The following is a 16,783-nucleotide window of genomic DNA, read 5'->3' on the forward strand; positions in this document are numbered from 1 at the left end:
GTTGGTTTTAGTATTAGATTATCCCTCCACAATCAGCCTCAGTGTATCAGGCAATAAATACTAGGCATGGAATGAACTGGAGCGTCTTGAAAAGGGTTTTAATATGCAATTCATTTGAAATGAAATATGCATGCTTTTCAAAACATCTTTATCATGTATCTTATTCATCTGAATTGTTGTTTCTCAGAGTTAATCAGTTTAAATAACTGAAATACCTCTAAAATTACCTATTCGTTCCACATTATTCCACATCACTAAATCAAGTGGTGCTGCTATGTATCCCTGTAGTCAAAATGAGTAATGCATACATTACAGTACATTAAAGTCTGTCTACTGTCTGTTATGATGACTTTTGGAAACTTTAAAATGTTTGTTTACAGAGACAGTAAATGATTAAAGTGAGTGAATGGTTGATAGAACAGGAATTCCCAACATCAGTGAAAGGCCATCACCAAATTCTGAACACACACATTGTTAACTTCTGAAATCACATATCTGGAATCCATTGACATTATAAGGCTCACAATTACATCCATCCTATGCTGTAGCACATTGGTGCCAACCATGGCTCAATTTCAACAGGCAAAGACATTTTTGTTTTCTTTGACATTTGGGCAGCATCAATGATATATTGTTAATTTTGTTTTACATACGTTTCGGTAATTTTATTATTGTGTTTTTTACTTGTTTGTAAATCAATCTTTACTGGGAAGTGACATATTAACTTACTAAACTTCAAAATCAATGTAAATGTCACAGCTTGATTATAATTCTGTTCACATGCTTTGCCAAATGCCAAAGTTTGAGTTTGGAAGACAATCTTGATTTTTCATTATTACAAATAATTCTTGTGTTGATCTCATCTTTCAAATCTTAGGAGTACCTATATTTCGCTTTATGATGTTAGTGTATTTATAGAAAACACAGAATCATCTACTGAGGGAGACAATGATAACTTGGTCCATTATAATGCCAATTAAAAGATGTGTGCGATTGATGTGGGAGATCTGAAGATTTATAACTAGAGGAGATATGGATAGATAAATATGTAGATATATACACTACTAGTGTTTATATTGCAAAGCAAAATGTACACAGGGCGTTTGTACAAATCACCCCCTTCCCCAATTTAATTTCCAGAAATAGATTTGAGGCAAAAAAAGTCTTCATCCTGACTTGTCTTGCTGTCCCCTCCCATACACCAAGCAGTTGTGAAGCAGCTGATCAGAGGGCAGAGCCATAGCTGCCAAGTTTTCCCTTTTCTCGCGAGGAAGCCTATTCAGCATAAGGGAAAATCCCTTAAAAAGGGGATAACTTGGCAGCTGTGGGCAGAGCAAGCCAAATGACTAACAGTTGACTATCATTATTTGCAGACACCCCTCGATTTTCCTCGGTTCACACTAGACACAAAGGTGTGTCCCTGTTGGAGGGTGGGGAAACGAGCTTATGAGAGGAATTTTATTCAGCATTTAGGAAGAAAGGCTGCTCATAAATACAAACCTTCCCATTTATAGAGGATCTCCTCATGCAGTTAGCTGTTACAAGAACAGAATACCCCAAAGGGTGCTGTATGCCCAATTCCCGTGTAAGCACCCAAGTCCAGCCCCCAAAGCTGTAAGCCCAATTCCAGTCACTGGACTGGGACCACCCAGTCAGTTGCAACATATATTTAGTGTTGCCAGTTTTGGCAGTATCAGTCACCAATTTGGGGTGGGTGGTGAGCAGGATGAAAAAAAGGCTCTCTTCTTTCAGCCCATAGCTGGGTCTTGCAAAGCCCTTTGAAGGCCCCACCCATCAGCTGAATGGCAGCGGCTGCAAACTCCGTTTGGCCGAGCCAGGCCTTTAGCCCCACATCTGATATCATATATGTAGGTATACTGTGACTGATATGACTTCATGGGGCAAATGGGGAAGCCTGGTGGACCAAATTAGGCTTGCAGGCCAGATGTTCCCTACAATAGGTGATTGGAATGATAAAAGCTGACAAACGATGGGACAGAGAGATTGGTGCAAATCCTTGCATGCTGCTGTATTTGAAGATTTTTTTTAGTTCAGGAATGAAAGAACAGACTGGTAAATTGGTCTCGTAGCAACTGAACCCTGGTAGATAGGATGGAGAAGCAACATCCAAAAAACAGTTATTGATTATCTGGAATATTGCAATCATGGTACTGTTATGAGGGGTCTTGGGGGGGGGGTGTTAGGCTATATGGCTGAGTCCCTCTTCTAATTCCTGGATCCAACATGGATTCCTTTGCTGGAATACTCAGGCCAGCCTGGTAACACCTGCTAAGCATGGGTTGTTAAAGTAACAAATGGAGTGGCTCTGAGTGGGCCTCCCTTCCCTGTTATGTGAGCCAGAAGGTGGAAGCATAACTGCAGGCTGGAAACAGGTAGATAGCCAGCCGTGTTGGTCTGAGTCGAAGCAAAAAAAAAAGAATCCTTCAGTAGCACATTAAAGACCAACTAAGTTTTGGGTCTGTATATACATAAGGGTCTGTATATGGGCTCCTTGATCACTGCAGATGGTGACAGCAGTCACGAAATTAAAAGACGCCTGCTTCTTGGGAGAAAAGCAATGACAAACCTAGACAGCATCTTAAAAAGCAGAGACATCACCTTGCCGACAAAGGTCCGTATAGTTAAAGCTATGGTTTTCCCAGTAGTGATGTATGGAAGTGAGAGCTGGACCATAAAGAAGGCTGATCGCCGAAGAATTGATGCTTTTGAATTATGGTGCTGGAGGAGACTCTTGAGAGTCCCATGGACTGCAAGAAGATCAAACCTATCCATTCTTTAGGAAATCAGCCCTGAGTGCTCCCTGGAAGGAGACAGATCGTGAAGCTGAGGCTCCAATACTTTGGCCACCTCATGAGAAGAGAAGAATCCTTGGAAAAGACCCTGATGTTGGGAAAGATTGAGGGCACTAGGAGAAGGGGACGACAGAGGACAAGATGGTTGGACAGTGTTCTCGAAGCTACGAACATGAGTTTGACCAAACTACGGGAGGCAGTGGAAGACAGGAGTGCCTGGCGTGCTATGGTCCATGGGGTCACGAAGAGTCGGACACGACTAAACGACTAAACAACAACTGTATATACATAAGGGTCTGGCTCTTCTGTTTCAAGTGTATCTGAAGAAGTGTGCATGCACACGAAAGCTCATACCAAAATAAAAACTTAGTTGGTCTTTAAGGTGCTACTGAAGGAATTTTTTTATTTTGCAGGCTGGAAAGACAAGGAGAGAGTCATGTCTGATTTCTGCTGGAATCCAAGGCTGTGGCTGTGGGAGAAGCAAGACTCTACTGGGGTTCAGGTAGGTAGCCGTGTCGGTCTGACGCAGTAGAAATATATTTAAAAAAATAAAAAAATGTCCAGTAGCACCTTTGAGACCGACTAAGTTTGTTACGAAAGCTCATACCAAGAACAAACTTAGTTGGTCTCAAAGGTGCTACTGGACAATTTTTTAAAAAATTTAAAATATATTTCTATTGGGGTGTTGATTCGGTGAATTGCTCCATCACAGGCTCAGGTTGTATATATGTGTAAAAAAAACCACCACCCCATATATCATAGATACCAAAGTCTCTGCTGTACCTCATTCCAAAGCAAACATGAACCTGGGGTAAGAGCCTGGAACCCCTAGAATGTTGCACCACTCAGAGATTGGGGTAGCACACGACAATACAATTAGCAGCACATTTTACAGTTGGAGAAGGTACATCAGTTGACTTTATACTCTTGTAGAAATAATAGAAATTATAATGTGATTGTCTCTAATGAACTTGAAATAGGCCAACCACAATTATTATTTAAACCATGATGAGGATGATAATAAGTTCGTAACGTAATTGTTTTCTTGAGACAGAAAACACTGGCATACACTTTGGAACAACAAGGCTACCCATAAAAATCTGAATTTGTCTAAATATTTTTGGGATTAATAGTTACATTTATTCTGAACTGCTACTTTTTAGAGAGATTATTGTTGTACAGGTTATTTTGGTAAATGCAGTATTCGCAGTACACTACTCTCCCCCACCAAACTGCAAACTGAATTGTCCATGTGGATTTTGTAGCTTTTATTAATAGTTGTTTTCAATTTAAACATAAAAATGAATATTAGGATGCACATGAATCTAGCTTTTAATATGGTTTTCTGTAACTTTAGCAAGAACATGAAGCCACAGAATGAACTAAAAAAAACTGTTTTATTGTGACATTTGACAATGAACCCTTGTTGATATGAATGACGGTAGGTACTCTTTGACATGTTACATTATGTCATGGTGTAACTGTGGATGGCACTGTGTCATGTGACTTCTGAGAATGTTTAATGGTCCCCATCGACCCCAGTGCATTTTGATTGTCACAGAAATGTTATCACCAGGTTTGTGTATACAGTTAAGTAGTTGATCTTATAAGCACCATTATAAACCCTCACATGAAGGGTATTATTATTCTAGTTTACAAATGCTTCATGGATAAAAATAGCATGGTTACAGTATACACACACTTAATTTACATGTACTGTATTATAGGTATAACTGAGATAAACTACTGAGCTAAACTTTGGTTGATTGATGTATTTAGGTGGAATAATTGCAATTTCTTTGGCTTCTAAGTTGTGTATATATTACAGTGCATTTATAAAATCTAGGTTGGACATTTTCTAGCACCAATTTGATATCATAAACGGCTGACCTAGTAAGATGTAGCTGGAGAAGCGGATTTTAAGATTTTTTTAAAAACAGGAACAAAACATAAGAATCCATTGATTGAGTTTGTTTTCTTGCATCGCTGCTGATAGGATATTGCCTCGGCATCAGTGGCCAACTTCCAACAGCAGTCCCAGTATTCAAGATTCAGCATATCAAGGTAAGTATACTTAAAAGAAGCCTGAGAAAGTGGTTGTTGTGAGCTACAGTTTTCTTCCTGTACCTTGCTTACATCAAAATGGAATAGTGCTCACATGTTCAAATGTATTCATGAAGGATTGTACCTGTGATATGGAGAACCTTATTGGGAAATAAAACATTCAAGTCTCACCTAGCTATCTTTGGCTTTAATTATTTGGTCTCTGGTGAATTAATGAAGCAAAATTTCAATTTTCATTTTCAGGTTGTCTCCTAGCTCACCACTGAGGTAGTCTTTGTCATGTTTATCTTCAAGCTGATTGAGTTCCTTCTTTTTGTAGAGTGGAATACTACTGATATGTAATGAGTAGGTTCCAGGCACTGGCTTCTTCTTTGTTAAGTGAAGGAAGCTTACTCCTTCTTTCTGATTTATCCTAAAGAAACCACCTTCATTCCCATGGTCTATTAAATATCGGTTGTGATTTGTCAGTGTTGTGAGAGCAGGGATCAGTTTCAAGATGCGATCTTTGTTGTTAAGATCAGAGATGTTGAAAGAAAGGGTGGCTGGTTTTTCAATATCCCAGCTGGCAAGGTTAACTGCTGTCTCCATCTCAGGCTGATCCTGTGAAAGAACAGAGTGCTTTAATATATTTCTTCTTGCTTTTCCATACATGCATAATAATCATCCCAGATATTCAGATAGTATGTGGGATGTCTACAATATTTTGCTACTTAGAATATTTCCTAGGGTACCGAGTTGGGCTTTGGCTCCACCTGCCGGACAAAGGCAGGAGACCAAACTGTTCAGGAAGTAGGCGGCTCCTGGCAGGCCCATGCAGAGCTTGTTGAGACTTGGGGGCGGAAGTCTTGTTAGAATGAAGTTATAAACTGAAACATAAAATCAGGCTGTCCCTGATGGGGTCCCCCAGCCAGCTTAGTCCCACCACACACATGGGCCTAGTGGTCAGTTTTTTGCTACTTCCTGAACAAAGCAGGCATGGCGTTCTTGGCGCCTGCTTTCTTCTTCTACAGACCATTATTTCCTATTTGTTTAAGCTTAATCGTCTCTATTGCCTTCTCCTTTGTTCCTGAAGCCCCTCTCCCCCTGAAGCAATAGCTTCCTTCTCCTTTCTCCCACCCTTTCTCCTATGTCTAAGTCTACTCCCACCAGAGTGGTTGATGACCTCTTGAACAATCAGCAGGATGCTAGCTTCCTTCTCCTTTCTCCCACCCTTTCTCCTATGTCTAAGTCTACTCCCACCAGAGTGGTTGATGACCTCTTGAACAATCCACAGCAGGACGCTGATGGAATCTGCAAGATCAGCAGCCTTTGTTGCAGATTGGCCGCAACCCACTTCACAGCACAACACCATGCCAGCAGAAGTGGTTGCCTGCAGAATGTTATGGCTGAAACACTGGAAAGTGGACACAGCATTTAAAATCAACCTAGCCACATCAGGCTTCATAGACTGTAAGCTCTTTGGTGAGGACACCCTTAAGGATATCCTTGTTGAGTCAAAGCATAAATGGAAGGTCCTGGTCAAACAAGAAAAGGAGAAACACTGCTCAAGATGCTACTCCCACTGCCAATCCATTGGTTCTTTTGGAACTATAGCTCCAAGGACAGATAACACTACTACTGACCAAAGTATTCCTGGAACAAACCTTGCCATGCCTCTTAAGTCCTCACAAGGTAATAAATTTTGGGTCCTCCACCCCACCCCGCCATAATACCCATGAACAGAACCAATGGCTACCTGGCTACCACCAGGCAAGTGGGGGTGGGGGCAGATTAAAGTTCTTTGCCTCCTGGAAGGAGACAATGACAGATTGCTGCTGGACCCCAACACCATTTCTCAGGCATACTGGATAGAGTTCCTTGCCCTGCCACAATCCCACTTCGTTCCAGCACCAGCCCCCAGGGGTCAAACCAAGAACCAAATCATATGGGAGAGAGTGCAACATCTTCTCAACATGGCCATTGAACCAGTTCTTCAACATCTACTGCATCTTCACTGTGGTGCCAAAAAAAGGACTGCAAAGCTTGGCAGCGGTCCTGGACTTCAAATTCTCAAACTGATGAGTGATTTACAAAAAAATTCAGGGCCAATCAGGGAATCCACCATGACAACTTCCTCACATCAGTCGACCTCTGGGATGCCTTTCTCCATGTTTTCATCCAGCCTGCCCACCATAAATACCTCAGCTTTCCAATAGGACCTCACCACTTTCAGTACAAGACTCTCCTGATCAGCCTGGTTCTTCTCACAGAGTATTCACCAATATCATGCTTGCTGTGGTGACTCACCTCTGTCTCCAGGGTAACCATATCCACTTGTACCTTGATGAACTAACCCTGGAAGAGGCACACCAGCACCTCTCAATCACCAGAATGGCCCTAGAGACTAATGGCTTCACAAGAGCCACTCGTTCCGATGCCACAATTGATTTATCTTGGCACACTCATGGATACAGATCAATGCCTGGCCTCTCTCACCCCAGACTGCATCATAAAGATAAAAGCAGTTGCCAAGCTACTAATGTCTTCCAAAAAGTAAGACATCAAACTGATGACATGAATCCCAGGTCTGTGCATACCGACCTCCCCAATAATCGCATGGTCCAAGCATCACATCCAGTCGTCACCACAGATGCAAGTCTTCAGGGCTCATGAGCCCACTGCAAGGGACATGTGACCCAGGCATAATGATCTTTAGCAAAAGCCTGGCTGGACTTGCTGGAAGTCCAGACAGCATGGCTGACCATCCAACATTTCACCATGTGCCTCCAGGTCACTCACATCCTCTTTGTGAACAGACAACACAAACATGAAGGCTCATGTCAACAGACAAGGTGGCACCAGATTTCCAGAACTGCTGGAGGTCCCATAAGCAAATATACTTTTAAGGTGCCATGGTATTCTGCAATTTGTCACCTTTCTGTACCAGTTAGCACTTTCTGCTTGTTTGATCCTTGTTCATCGGAACAATTATGAGATAATTTAGATCAGAGCAAAAGATGAGTCCTAAAGTACATATACAGCTCTTGAAATACAATTAAAGGAAATGCAGGCCTTTGGCTAATGGTTGTTAGAACAACTGGAGAAATACACCATCATCCAACAGGCTGATTGCTATGCTTGGTTCTCAGAAGCTGTGATAAGGCACCTGTAAAGTTTGCATCTGATTATATTGTTTAAAGAACTGGAAAGTCAGAAGAGCTTCCCCAGAAAAGTCTCCCAAAATTGCTTTATTCTGCAAAACTCAAATGATTTTTATTACTATCATTTGGCAAAATAAGATACTAGGGAGAAAAGGGAACTGTTTGAGTGCTGTAGCAGATTTTTTCTGATTCTAATTATTCATCACCTAAACTCTGCTGCTCTTTCCAATTATCTCATGGTGAGTTCCTGCTGGTCTGAGCTTCCAGGCCATGCTGAGCTGAATTTGGTTCTTGGCTTCCAGCCAAAATGTTGATTTGAGGAAGGGAAATGCATTTGGGGGACAGAAGAAGTATCCTCATTGCACATGCCCATGACAAAAACTATTTAAAAGACCAAACAGATTGCTTGAATGCATGAGCTACACATGCTAGTATCTGATACAATGAAGATTTCTTGCTCCAAAGCTGGGTGGCACTTTTAGTGCTGACACTGCACAGGAAATGAGCATGTAAGTGAAAGCCTACGAAAGCTGACCCATCTCAGACCTGGCAACGACATCAGAAGAAGCCCACTGATAGATGCAGCTGCCACAGCATCTGAGCTTCATTTTCACATAAACATACCCCCTCCAAGTGTTTGGAAGTCATATTGGCTTAATGTGACATGAGCTTTTATAGACCACAGCAAAATCAGTGCATCTGAGGAACTAGGCTTCTGCTTATGAATGGTCACACAACGACTAGCCAGTTAGGCTGCACTTGAATAAACATGAATCTCAGGTTAGATGCACATCAACCCTGTGTTATCTACACTACAGATCAAAGTGGCGAGATGGACCAGTGGTATGACTCATATATGAGGCTCATGATTTATTTTGCACTAAGAAACCACTGTTGCTAGTCAGCTTTAAACCATTCCATTGTAGTCAGCTTAGCAATTGTGGTGATCCAGGGAGAAGGTATCATGCTAATGAACTATCCCCTTCATGGTTTGTTTACCTGCTCATTCAAAGGGAGGAATGAAGCTAGAGTGCTCAGCTTGTGAGCACTAGCATGCACCAGTATGGCGTACTACGCCAAGCATTATGTGTGAATGTGACCATTGTGAAAGCAAATTCAAAACTTTAACCAGATGAGCCTACAATGCTAAAGTCACCTCATGTGATATTGCTGAAAAGTTAATAAAGGAATTGGGCTCAGAAAGTCTCTTCTGAAGTTATACAAACCCTACCCATCCCAGGAATGGTAAACAGTAAGTTACCTCTGCATCGAGTGCATCTGTTTCATTTGTGCTTCGTCGCTTCCTTCCCCTCTTAGGATAGCCATTGATCTTACAGTCATAGCATGCTTCTGGAGAAAGTGAATTGTCATCTACTTCACTGCTGGCGGATAGGTCCTGGCCGTGACCCTTACCTAGTCCCATTCCAGAAACACAATGTCTAAGAAATGGAAAGGACAGAAAAACGTCAGCCACAACACTTTCAGTACAATCTGTAGCAAAACATTAAGAACAAAATCTACACACACACTCATGGTTGGGGAAGGGGATTTGTAAACAGTGAGGTCAGATGACAATGAAATGAAGAAAAGTGGGGGCAGTGTTATGAACAGCAGTCACTGACAATGAAGGTCATCTCCTTTCCCTCTGGCCCCACCGTTTACAACCCACTCAAATCCAAACCATGTACGTGTATGGATGTATATGCACACACACCCCTACATACACACAGAGAGAGGCATGCATACACATGCAGAGTAACATTTCATGCATTGACTATCTACTGAAACAGCTTTGAACAGAGGCAGCTCACACATTTACCTGAGAGTCATTAAATACTGAGTAATCAATTGATGAAAGATCATGCATACATTAGTGAACCAACTCATATTATACAAATTCTTTTGTTTGCCTCTTGACTGCTTCACCACTGCTGCGTATACAACTTTCAGAAAAGAATGGGAGCCTTGTAGCCTCCATATTCTCTCCTTGGCTCACTCACCCACAGCATCTGCTGGCTTACAATAAACTCAGATAAATGCTTATAGATCTCTTGCTACTGCATTTCGAATATGTGCATTTCAAAGTAAGAATCCTCTTACCCTTGTCCTATTCGGAAATACCCAGGTGGGCATCCACAGACATAACCACCTTCTGTGTTTGAGCAACCGTAGCTGCATGGGGCTTGTGAAGAGCCACACTCATTGACATCTTGGCAACCTCCACCGAAATGTTCAAACTGAAATCCAGTAGGGCACATGCATTTATAGCTCCCCAGAGTGTTGTGACAAGATGCTCCACCACAGATATGGGCACTGAGGCATTCGTTTTCATCTGCAACCGAAGCAGATTAGACATTCAGATTTATATTATTGTGAAGCACATCTCTCTCACAGAGCAACTGTAGCTGATATGGAGTTTTCTGGTAAAGAAGGTGGAGCCAAGAATACTTACCACTAGAAATCACAATGGTCTAGATTGGGTGGAGCAGCTAAATCATTACAGTGAACTAACATGTACTGTAATCCAAGCCTGAATTAAGAGTTTGGTATTCTAATTATTTACAAATTAATCTTATGAGCCACCTGATTCCAGTGCATACAAATATAAACTCTACACAACCAAACATTTTTGTTAGGCCTACTTTTCAAATAGCAGTTCATTATGAAAAGAAAAAAATAATCAACCAATTAATTAAGGATGCAACCCAAAGGCAGTTCAGCCATCACATCCAAAGCCCTGCTGAGCTTAAGAAGAAGAAGAAGAGTTGTCAGGGTGGACATGTGGGCACGGTTTGTGGCAGAGGTATGATCTGAACCAGGGACTCTTTAGCTTAGACTCTAACCTACTACATCAGGCATAGGCAAACGCAGCCCTCCTTATGTTTTGGGACTACAACTCCCATCATCCCTAGCTAACAGGACCAGCGGTCAGGGGTGATGGGAGTTATAGTCCCAAAACTTATGGAGGGTCGACTTTGCCTATGTTTGTACTACATTATACTAGGTCTAATTCTAGATCAACATTCATGGGTAGCAAAAAGAGCACCAACAGCCACAGCAATCAGGGAAGCTAAATTCATTTTAATTTCCCTTGATTTTTATGACTTAAGTATACGTATTTGAGAGTGGACGGAAATGTCAGCAAGGACAGAAAACAGAAAAAGATGATAGCAGTGAAGCTGTATCTGATTTTAAAACAATGACAAAAGCATCACCAACTTTTTTTTCAGCTACATAAAGGGTCTAACAGTATCATCCTGGAAAACATCAGGTTCATTTGAAAGAACAGAAGAATTTTGAACTTTCCAAAATAACTTGAGACACTCCCTATACCCACTTGTCTTTGGGGCTACCCCATTCCCAACGATATTAAAATCAGAAAAGCTTGAAAGAGCAAATTAAACTTTTAATTTAAATCATATGTCCCCCTCCTAATCCAATCTTTCCAAAATGAAAGCAACTTTTGAGTAATTGTCAAATTCCCTTGTTGGAGCTGAAACATCTACATTCCCAAATGGAAGATTGTGTAAAAAATGTCAGCAAGTTTTCCTAAGCGTAATTAAAACCAGAGACCTCCCTTAGAGCAGCGCAATGATAACAACGAAAGGCATTTTTATATGCTTTTGAAAGCAAACAATGGCAGGCACATGGCTGATTCTCACAGTATGAGTCACCATTACATATCTCCAGGAAAGAACTGCAACTCAGATGGACCAATTGAATTAGATACTAGAAATACTTCTAGATGGATTTCCTAATAAAAATTGGAATTAGAACATTCATGCTACAGTTCAGTAATATAATAAAAATAAGAAAGTGGTTTCCCATGACTTTGAAAACACATAAGGACCCAACCCTCCCTCCCTACAATAGAAGTAATCAGTAACTTTCTCCATGAGCAATTTTACTGGCTGGGCTGAAGAGGCACAGATCACCACCAAAGGTTGCTAAAGGAACAAAAATGCCTTTGGTTTGAACAGATGAATTTGCTTGTTACCACAGTTTTTTTTTTAAAAAAAAGCAAACCACACACACAACTCAAATGGCATTTGGAAACAGCAATGGATTGTTTGTGAAGTCCATAGAAAGCTTTTCCTGACAGGTATTAATGTGTCTGTTGATCACTGACAGATCTACTTGCATTTATGTGATGTCAATATAAGATCCACAAAAATCAAGTTAACTTTTAAATGGGAGACCTCACTCACAGTTAGCAATCCATCTATTTGCCTTGAAGTGGTAGATTAATCAAAGTTGTTATTCACAAGAACACCCAAGTAAAAAACATCAAGTCCTTAAAATCATTTCAGGATTGAATTCTGTCAACTAATTCTCTGTAGGGCCTGAGTGGGGAAGGGCCAAATGTAGCTTAGTAGCAGAGCATCAGTTTTGCATGCAGAAAGTCACTGCTTCAATTATAGTATCCCCAGGCAGGGCTGATGTTTGGGACTACAATTCCCTCTTAGAATTTTGAAGTGTCAGGCATAGCTCTAGTGGCTTTAGCCCAAACGTAGCAGAGTTTTCCTGCACAGCACAGAAGCTAGTTGAGGAAGAAATGACTAGTCGGCTAGACGCAGAATAACTATTTACAGGATTTATTAAAAGAAAATAAAACCAGCAGAGTTTCTGCATACAAAGCAAAACAAAATAAATCCTTACTCTCTCTCTCCAACCATACGCAGCACTCCTACTCCTAACACCCATAAGAAACAACTGTGCTAGCATTCCTAGATAACAGAGTTCAGTGCTGGTCATTAACCAATGAGAGAGTTGTTGCCAGGCTAGGCAGACCTTGGTTTTCTGCCAAGAGTAAATTGACACTGCCTTGAGTTAATTGTGTGAAGTAAGAATCTGTAAGTTTCCCATGAGAACCAATTATCAGAAACCGAACATTCACATCATCCCTGACCACTAGTTCTGTTAGCTAGGGGTGATGGGAATTGTAGTCCCAAACATCTGGAGGGCCAGAGTTTGCCTATGCCTGGTGTAGACAATGTAGAGTTAGATGGACCAATGTTCTGATTCCTAGGTGTATCTGTATTACATTGGATGACCTTCACTGTGCTGTATATTGGACAGACAAATAGCCTATGCAATCTAACGCAGATGAGCACCATTCTGGGCTGAAATTATGGTGCTTCTGTATGCGCTCTGTCAGAAGCGTTTTTGGGTTAGCTCATTTACTAAGGTATGTACTGTCACCAAAATAGTTCCTCTGATGGCATCAATGGCAAGGTTCACATAAATGGCTAAGGAGTGAGTGAGTGACAGATAACTAATGATGCACTGGGCTTTTCAGGTGAATAAAGGAGCTTGTTCTATAATTTTCAACTACTCACAAGGACATGTAGACCCATTGTTGACTTTTATAGGACTGCATACAGGAAGGGTTGCCAACAGCACCCACAGATACACATGCACAAGCAGAGGCATTCCCTGGCACCCAGTGCCCCTCCCCAAAAATGAAAGAAGCATTCTGTTATAGGCAATAGAACAGGCTGCAGTGTGTGTGTGTGTGTGTGTGTGTGTGTGTGTGTGTGTGTGGTGCCCATAAGTTTCTTAATTTGCACATGTGCCCCTGGGCCCCCCTAAAATTGCTGACGCACAGTGTGCAGAAATTTCCTCTGAACCTACTAAATTAAGATGCAAACAACAATAAACAATACTGCACTCTTAACCCCATAACTATCTTGTCTCCTCTGGCAATAAGAAATGAGACTTGCCGACACACTGGTTCCACTGGTAATGCTGGAGATATCCTTGTGGGCAACTGCACCTGTATCCTCCAATTATGTTCTGGCAACCATGTTGGCATCGATGATTCCCATCACACTCATCAACATCTATAAAATGAAAGTACATTTCCGAATTATTTCTCTAGTCACTAGGAAAATCTGTATCATAATCAACTCCACAAATACCGTATTTGCTTGTATCTGTGGGTATGTGCCATAGCATAAGAGTTACAGCTTTCTCCGCATGCATTGATTTAACTCACAATGGGCAGGATCATCCTTTAAATGGAAAACAACTGTCATTTAATGACAGGGTGTCATGCCTTTCCCACTAAAGGCAACTTAACCAATTTTCTACAAGGGAAGTCCCTGCTGTGATTTCAAAACGTTTTTTGTAAGCCCAAGAGACCCCCAAGTTGCTCTTGGGGATTACACCTGCCGCCTATTTACATGGGGTGCATTAATCACACAGTAACATAAAAGAATAGTAGACCACTTGTGTCCAACATCTGTACCTTCACAGCTGGCTCCAGTCTGGTCAAGTGCAAAGCCACGCTGGCATTCACAATTAAAGCTTCCAGGTGTGTTTTGACAAACACCTTTAGACCCACAAAGATTGACATCCGTGGCACATTCATTGTTATCTAACAGGAAAATAGGTGGAGAAGTCAGCTGGTTTGCTCAATTTTTGTTCATCTTTTAAAATGGCTACTAAAGAACCTCTATTGTGAAAAGCTCTCATCTCAGAATACAGACTCATTATTCGTCTTTCATATTCAAACCATGGAAAACAAGGTAAGTGTACAGGGTTTATAACAAGTATGATCTGGGAAGATATTTTCATTGGATCTTTACAATGACAGCAACACAGGCCAGATATATGTCACATATTTGAAGCACATTCAACGCACGTTTAAAGCACATGGTTCCCCCAAAGAATGTTGAGAACTGCAATTTATTAAAGGTGATAGAAATTGTTCTGTGAAAGGGGGGAAACTACAGTTCCCACGATTATTTTGGGGGAAGTCATGTGCTTTTAATGTGCATTGGTTGTGCTTTAAATGCAGGGGGGGAAATGTATGGTTTGGATCTGGTGATCATGAGGCTGCATTCAAGATCCATCTTAGAGTATTGGGTGAAATTCAGTGAGAAACACCTATGCATTATATTTAAGGGTATGCATAGAAATCAAATGTTTCGAATTCATATTTTACAAGTGGAATGCTGCACTTATTCTACAAGTGGCATATTACAAAATGTTGCAGCATGCAGTGCTCCTGTTCAGGGTTCAGCCAGATTGCCATGTTCCCCCCCTCCATTTATCCCTTTCCCCAGTTTTCCACCCCCTCCCCCAACAGCATCCTGTGGCCAGTTGGGAGCCTGTGGTCAAATCTTCCCTGTGGACAACTGACAGTTGAATCATAGAATTGGAGCGTCGGAAGGGGCATGGTGGGTCATTTAGTCCAACCCCTGCAATGCAGGAATCTCAACCAAAGCATCCATGACAGATGGCCATCTAAGATCTGCTTAAAAACCTCCAAGGATGGAGAGTCCACCATCTTCCAAAGGAGCCTGTTCCACTGTTGAACAGATCTTAATGTCAGAAAGTTCTTCCTGATGTTTAGTCAGAATCTCCTTTCTTGTCCTACTCCCTGGAGCAGTAGAAAACAAGCTTGCTCCATCTTCCTTGTGACAACCCCTTAGATATTTGAAGATGGCTATTATATCTCCCCTTGGTCTGCAATTCATCTATGACTAGGATTGCTCAAATCCACTTGACAGGCTGCCAGTGGCAACTAACCATATCCTGGACCATATCCCCTCCCATCCTCTGGATACTCAACACGTTGCCAACAACTTGAGTTTTACAGAAGCCACTGGAGTGCATTGTTTCTGCCTCCCAACAGGAAAGCAGATTAAGCTTTCCATTTCGTACGTTCTCTGCAGTTCCCTGAGACTTTGTAGGGGAAGCTTTCCCCAAGTGCTCTGCATGTGCTACAGGAACTGGAGGAAGGAAAGGGTTGGTGGTGACCGCAAATAATGTCTGGCTACTTAGGCAAGCCCAAATTGTGGACCACTGGCTATGCCTTTGCCTATAAAAAGTAAGCCCTCAATAGCATCCATTCAAGTGGCTGTAGGAAGTGAAAACTGTCAGACACATTTGAGTTGCATCATCACAAACACTTCTTTCTTCCTTGATAGGTCAAGTGATAGAGAAAGATCCAGACCAGTTAATCAGTCAGCTATAAATATAACAGAGGAAATATGTAATGGGGAAATGCAGAAAGGTCTTGGCCTTTCAACCATGTAGTCTGCTCTAGATTGGTATTGTGACAATCTAGTTGTCAGCCATTGTCATATGTTATGATATTGTAGTGTGTGCAGCAGCAATGGCTGCAAGACAGAAAAAAACCCAAATACTGTAAATCTCAATCTTCTTTGTTACTCACCAATACATGCTGAATGATGTTGAGTAAATCCAGGGGGGCATTTACAAGTAAAGCCCCCGATGGTGTTGACACAAAGGAACTGGCAGTTGTGCTGCTTGGTTGCACACTCATCGAGATCTAAAAGGGAAATATTCACTTTTCAATTTCTCTTCTTCATAAAGGCAAAGGAGCAGAGTGAACCATAAGGTGTAAATCCAGCCCAGCAGAAAGTATCAAGGAGAATTGCCCTTGTCACTTTTGATGGAACATTCTCTGTATTCTTCAGGACCTGGTAGTATTTACCGGTATTTATTTATATAACATTTTTGTGCCATTGTTGAACTCTTAAAAAGAGCCCCCAGGGTGGTTTACAACAGTTAAGTATCAATACAATTGAATAGAAAATTCAAAGCCAAAGCAATTCACTGCCACACTTTTCTCAGGAGTCTGCCATACCTGCCAAGTCCTGGACTGCAAAATCCGGGATCGGCATCCATAGATGCAACTTCCGGTGTCACTTTGCCCATCTATGGGCACCAAAAATGGCCAGCGCCGGCAACGGAAGTCGCGCCTACGCACTTCCGGACACGCGTAGACGCGAC

The 16,783-nt window shown here is 41.6% G+C and overlaps 1 protein-coding gene across 2 annotated transcripts in view; it reads right to left on the reverse strand.

Annotated features, from left to right (window-relative positions):
• Positions 1-4,191: 4,191 nt before the first annotated feature.
• FBN1 (fibrillin 1) overlaps positions 4,192-16,783 on the reverse strand; it is a 219,582-nt gene continuing 206,990 nt past the window's right edge. For both annotated transcript variants that reach the window (XM_035132327.2, XM_035132328.2), the window contains exons 61-66: positions 16,203-16,319; positions 14,268-14,396; positions 13,741-13,860; positions 10,118-10,349; positions 9,279-9,456; positions 4,192-5,477 (exon numbers count right to left, since the gene is read on the reverse strand). In XM_035132327.2, coding sequence (XP_034988218.2) covers positions 5,088-5,477; positions 9,279-9,456; positions 10,118-10,349; positions 13,741-13,860; positions 14,268-14,396; positions 16,203-16,319 — 1,166 coding nt within the window. In that variant the 3' untranslated portion in view covers positions 4,192-5,087. The remainder of the gene's footprint in view (positions 5,478-9,278; positions 9,457-10,117; positions 10,350-13,740; positions 13,861-14,267; positions 14,397-16,202; positions 16,320-16,783) is intronic.

Source organism: Zootoca vivipara, chromosome 14 (assembly GCF_963506605.1).
Source record: "Zootoca vivipara chromosome 14, rZooViv1.1, whole genome shotgun sequence".
NCBI classification, from domain to species: Eukaryota; Metazoa; Chordata; class Lepidosauria; order Squamata; family Lacertidae; genus Zootoca; species Zootoca vivipara.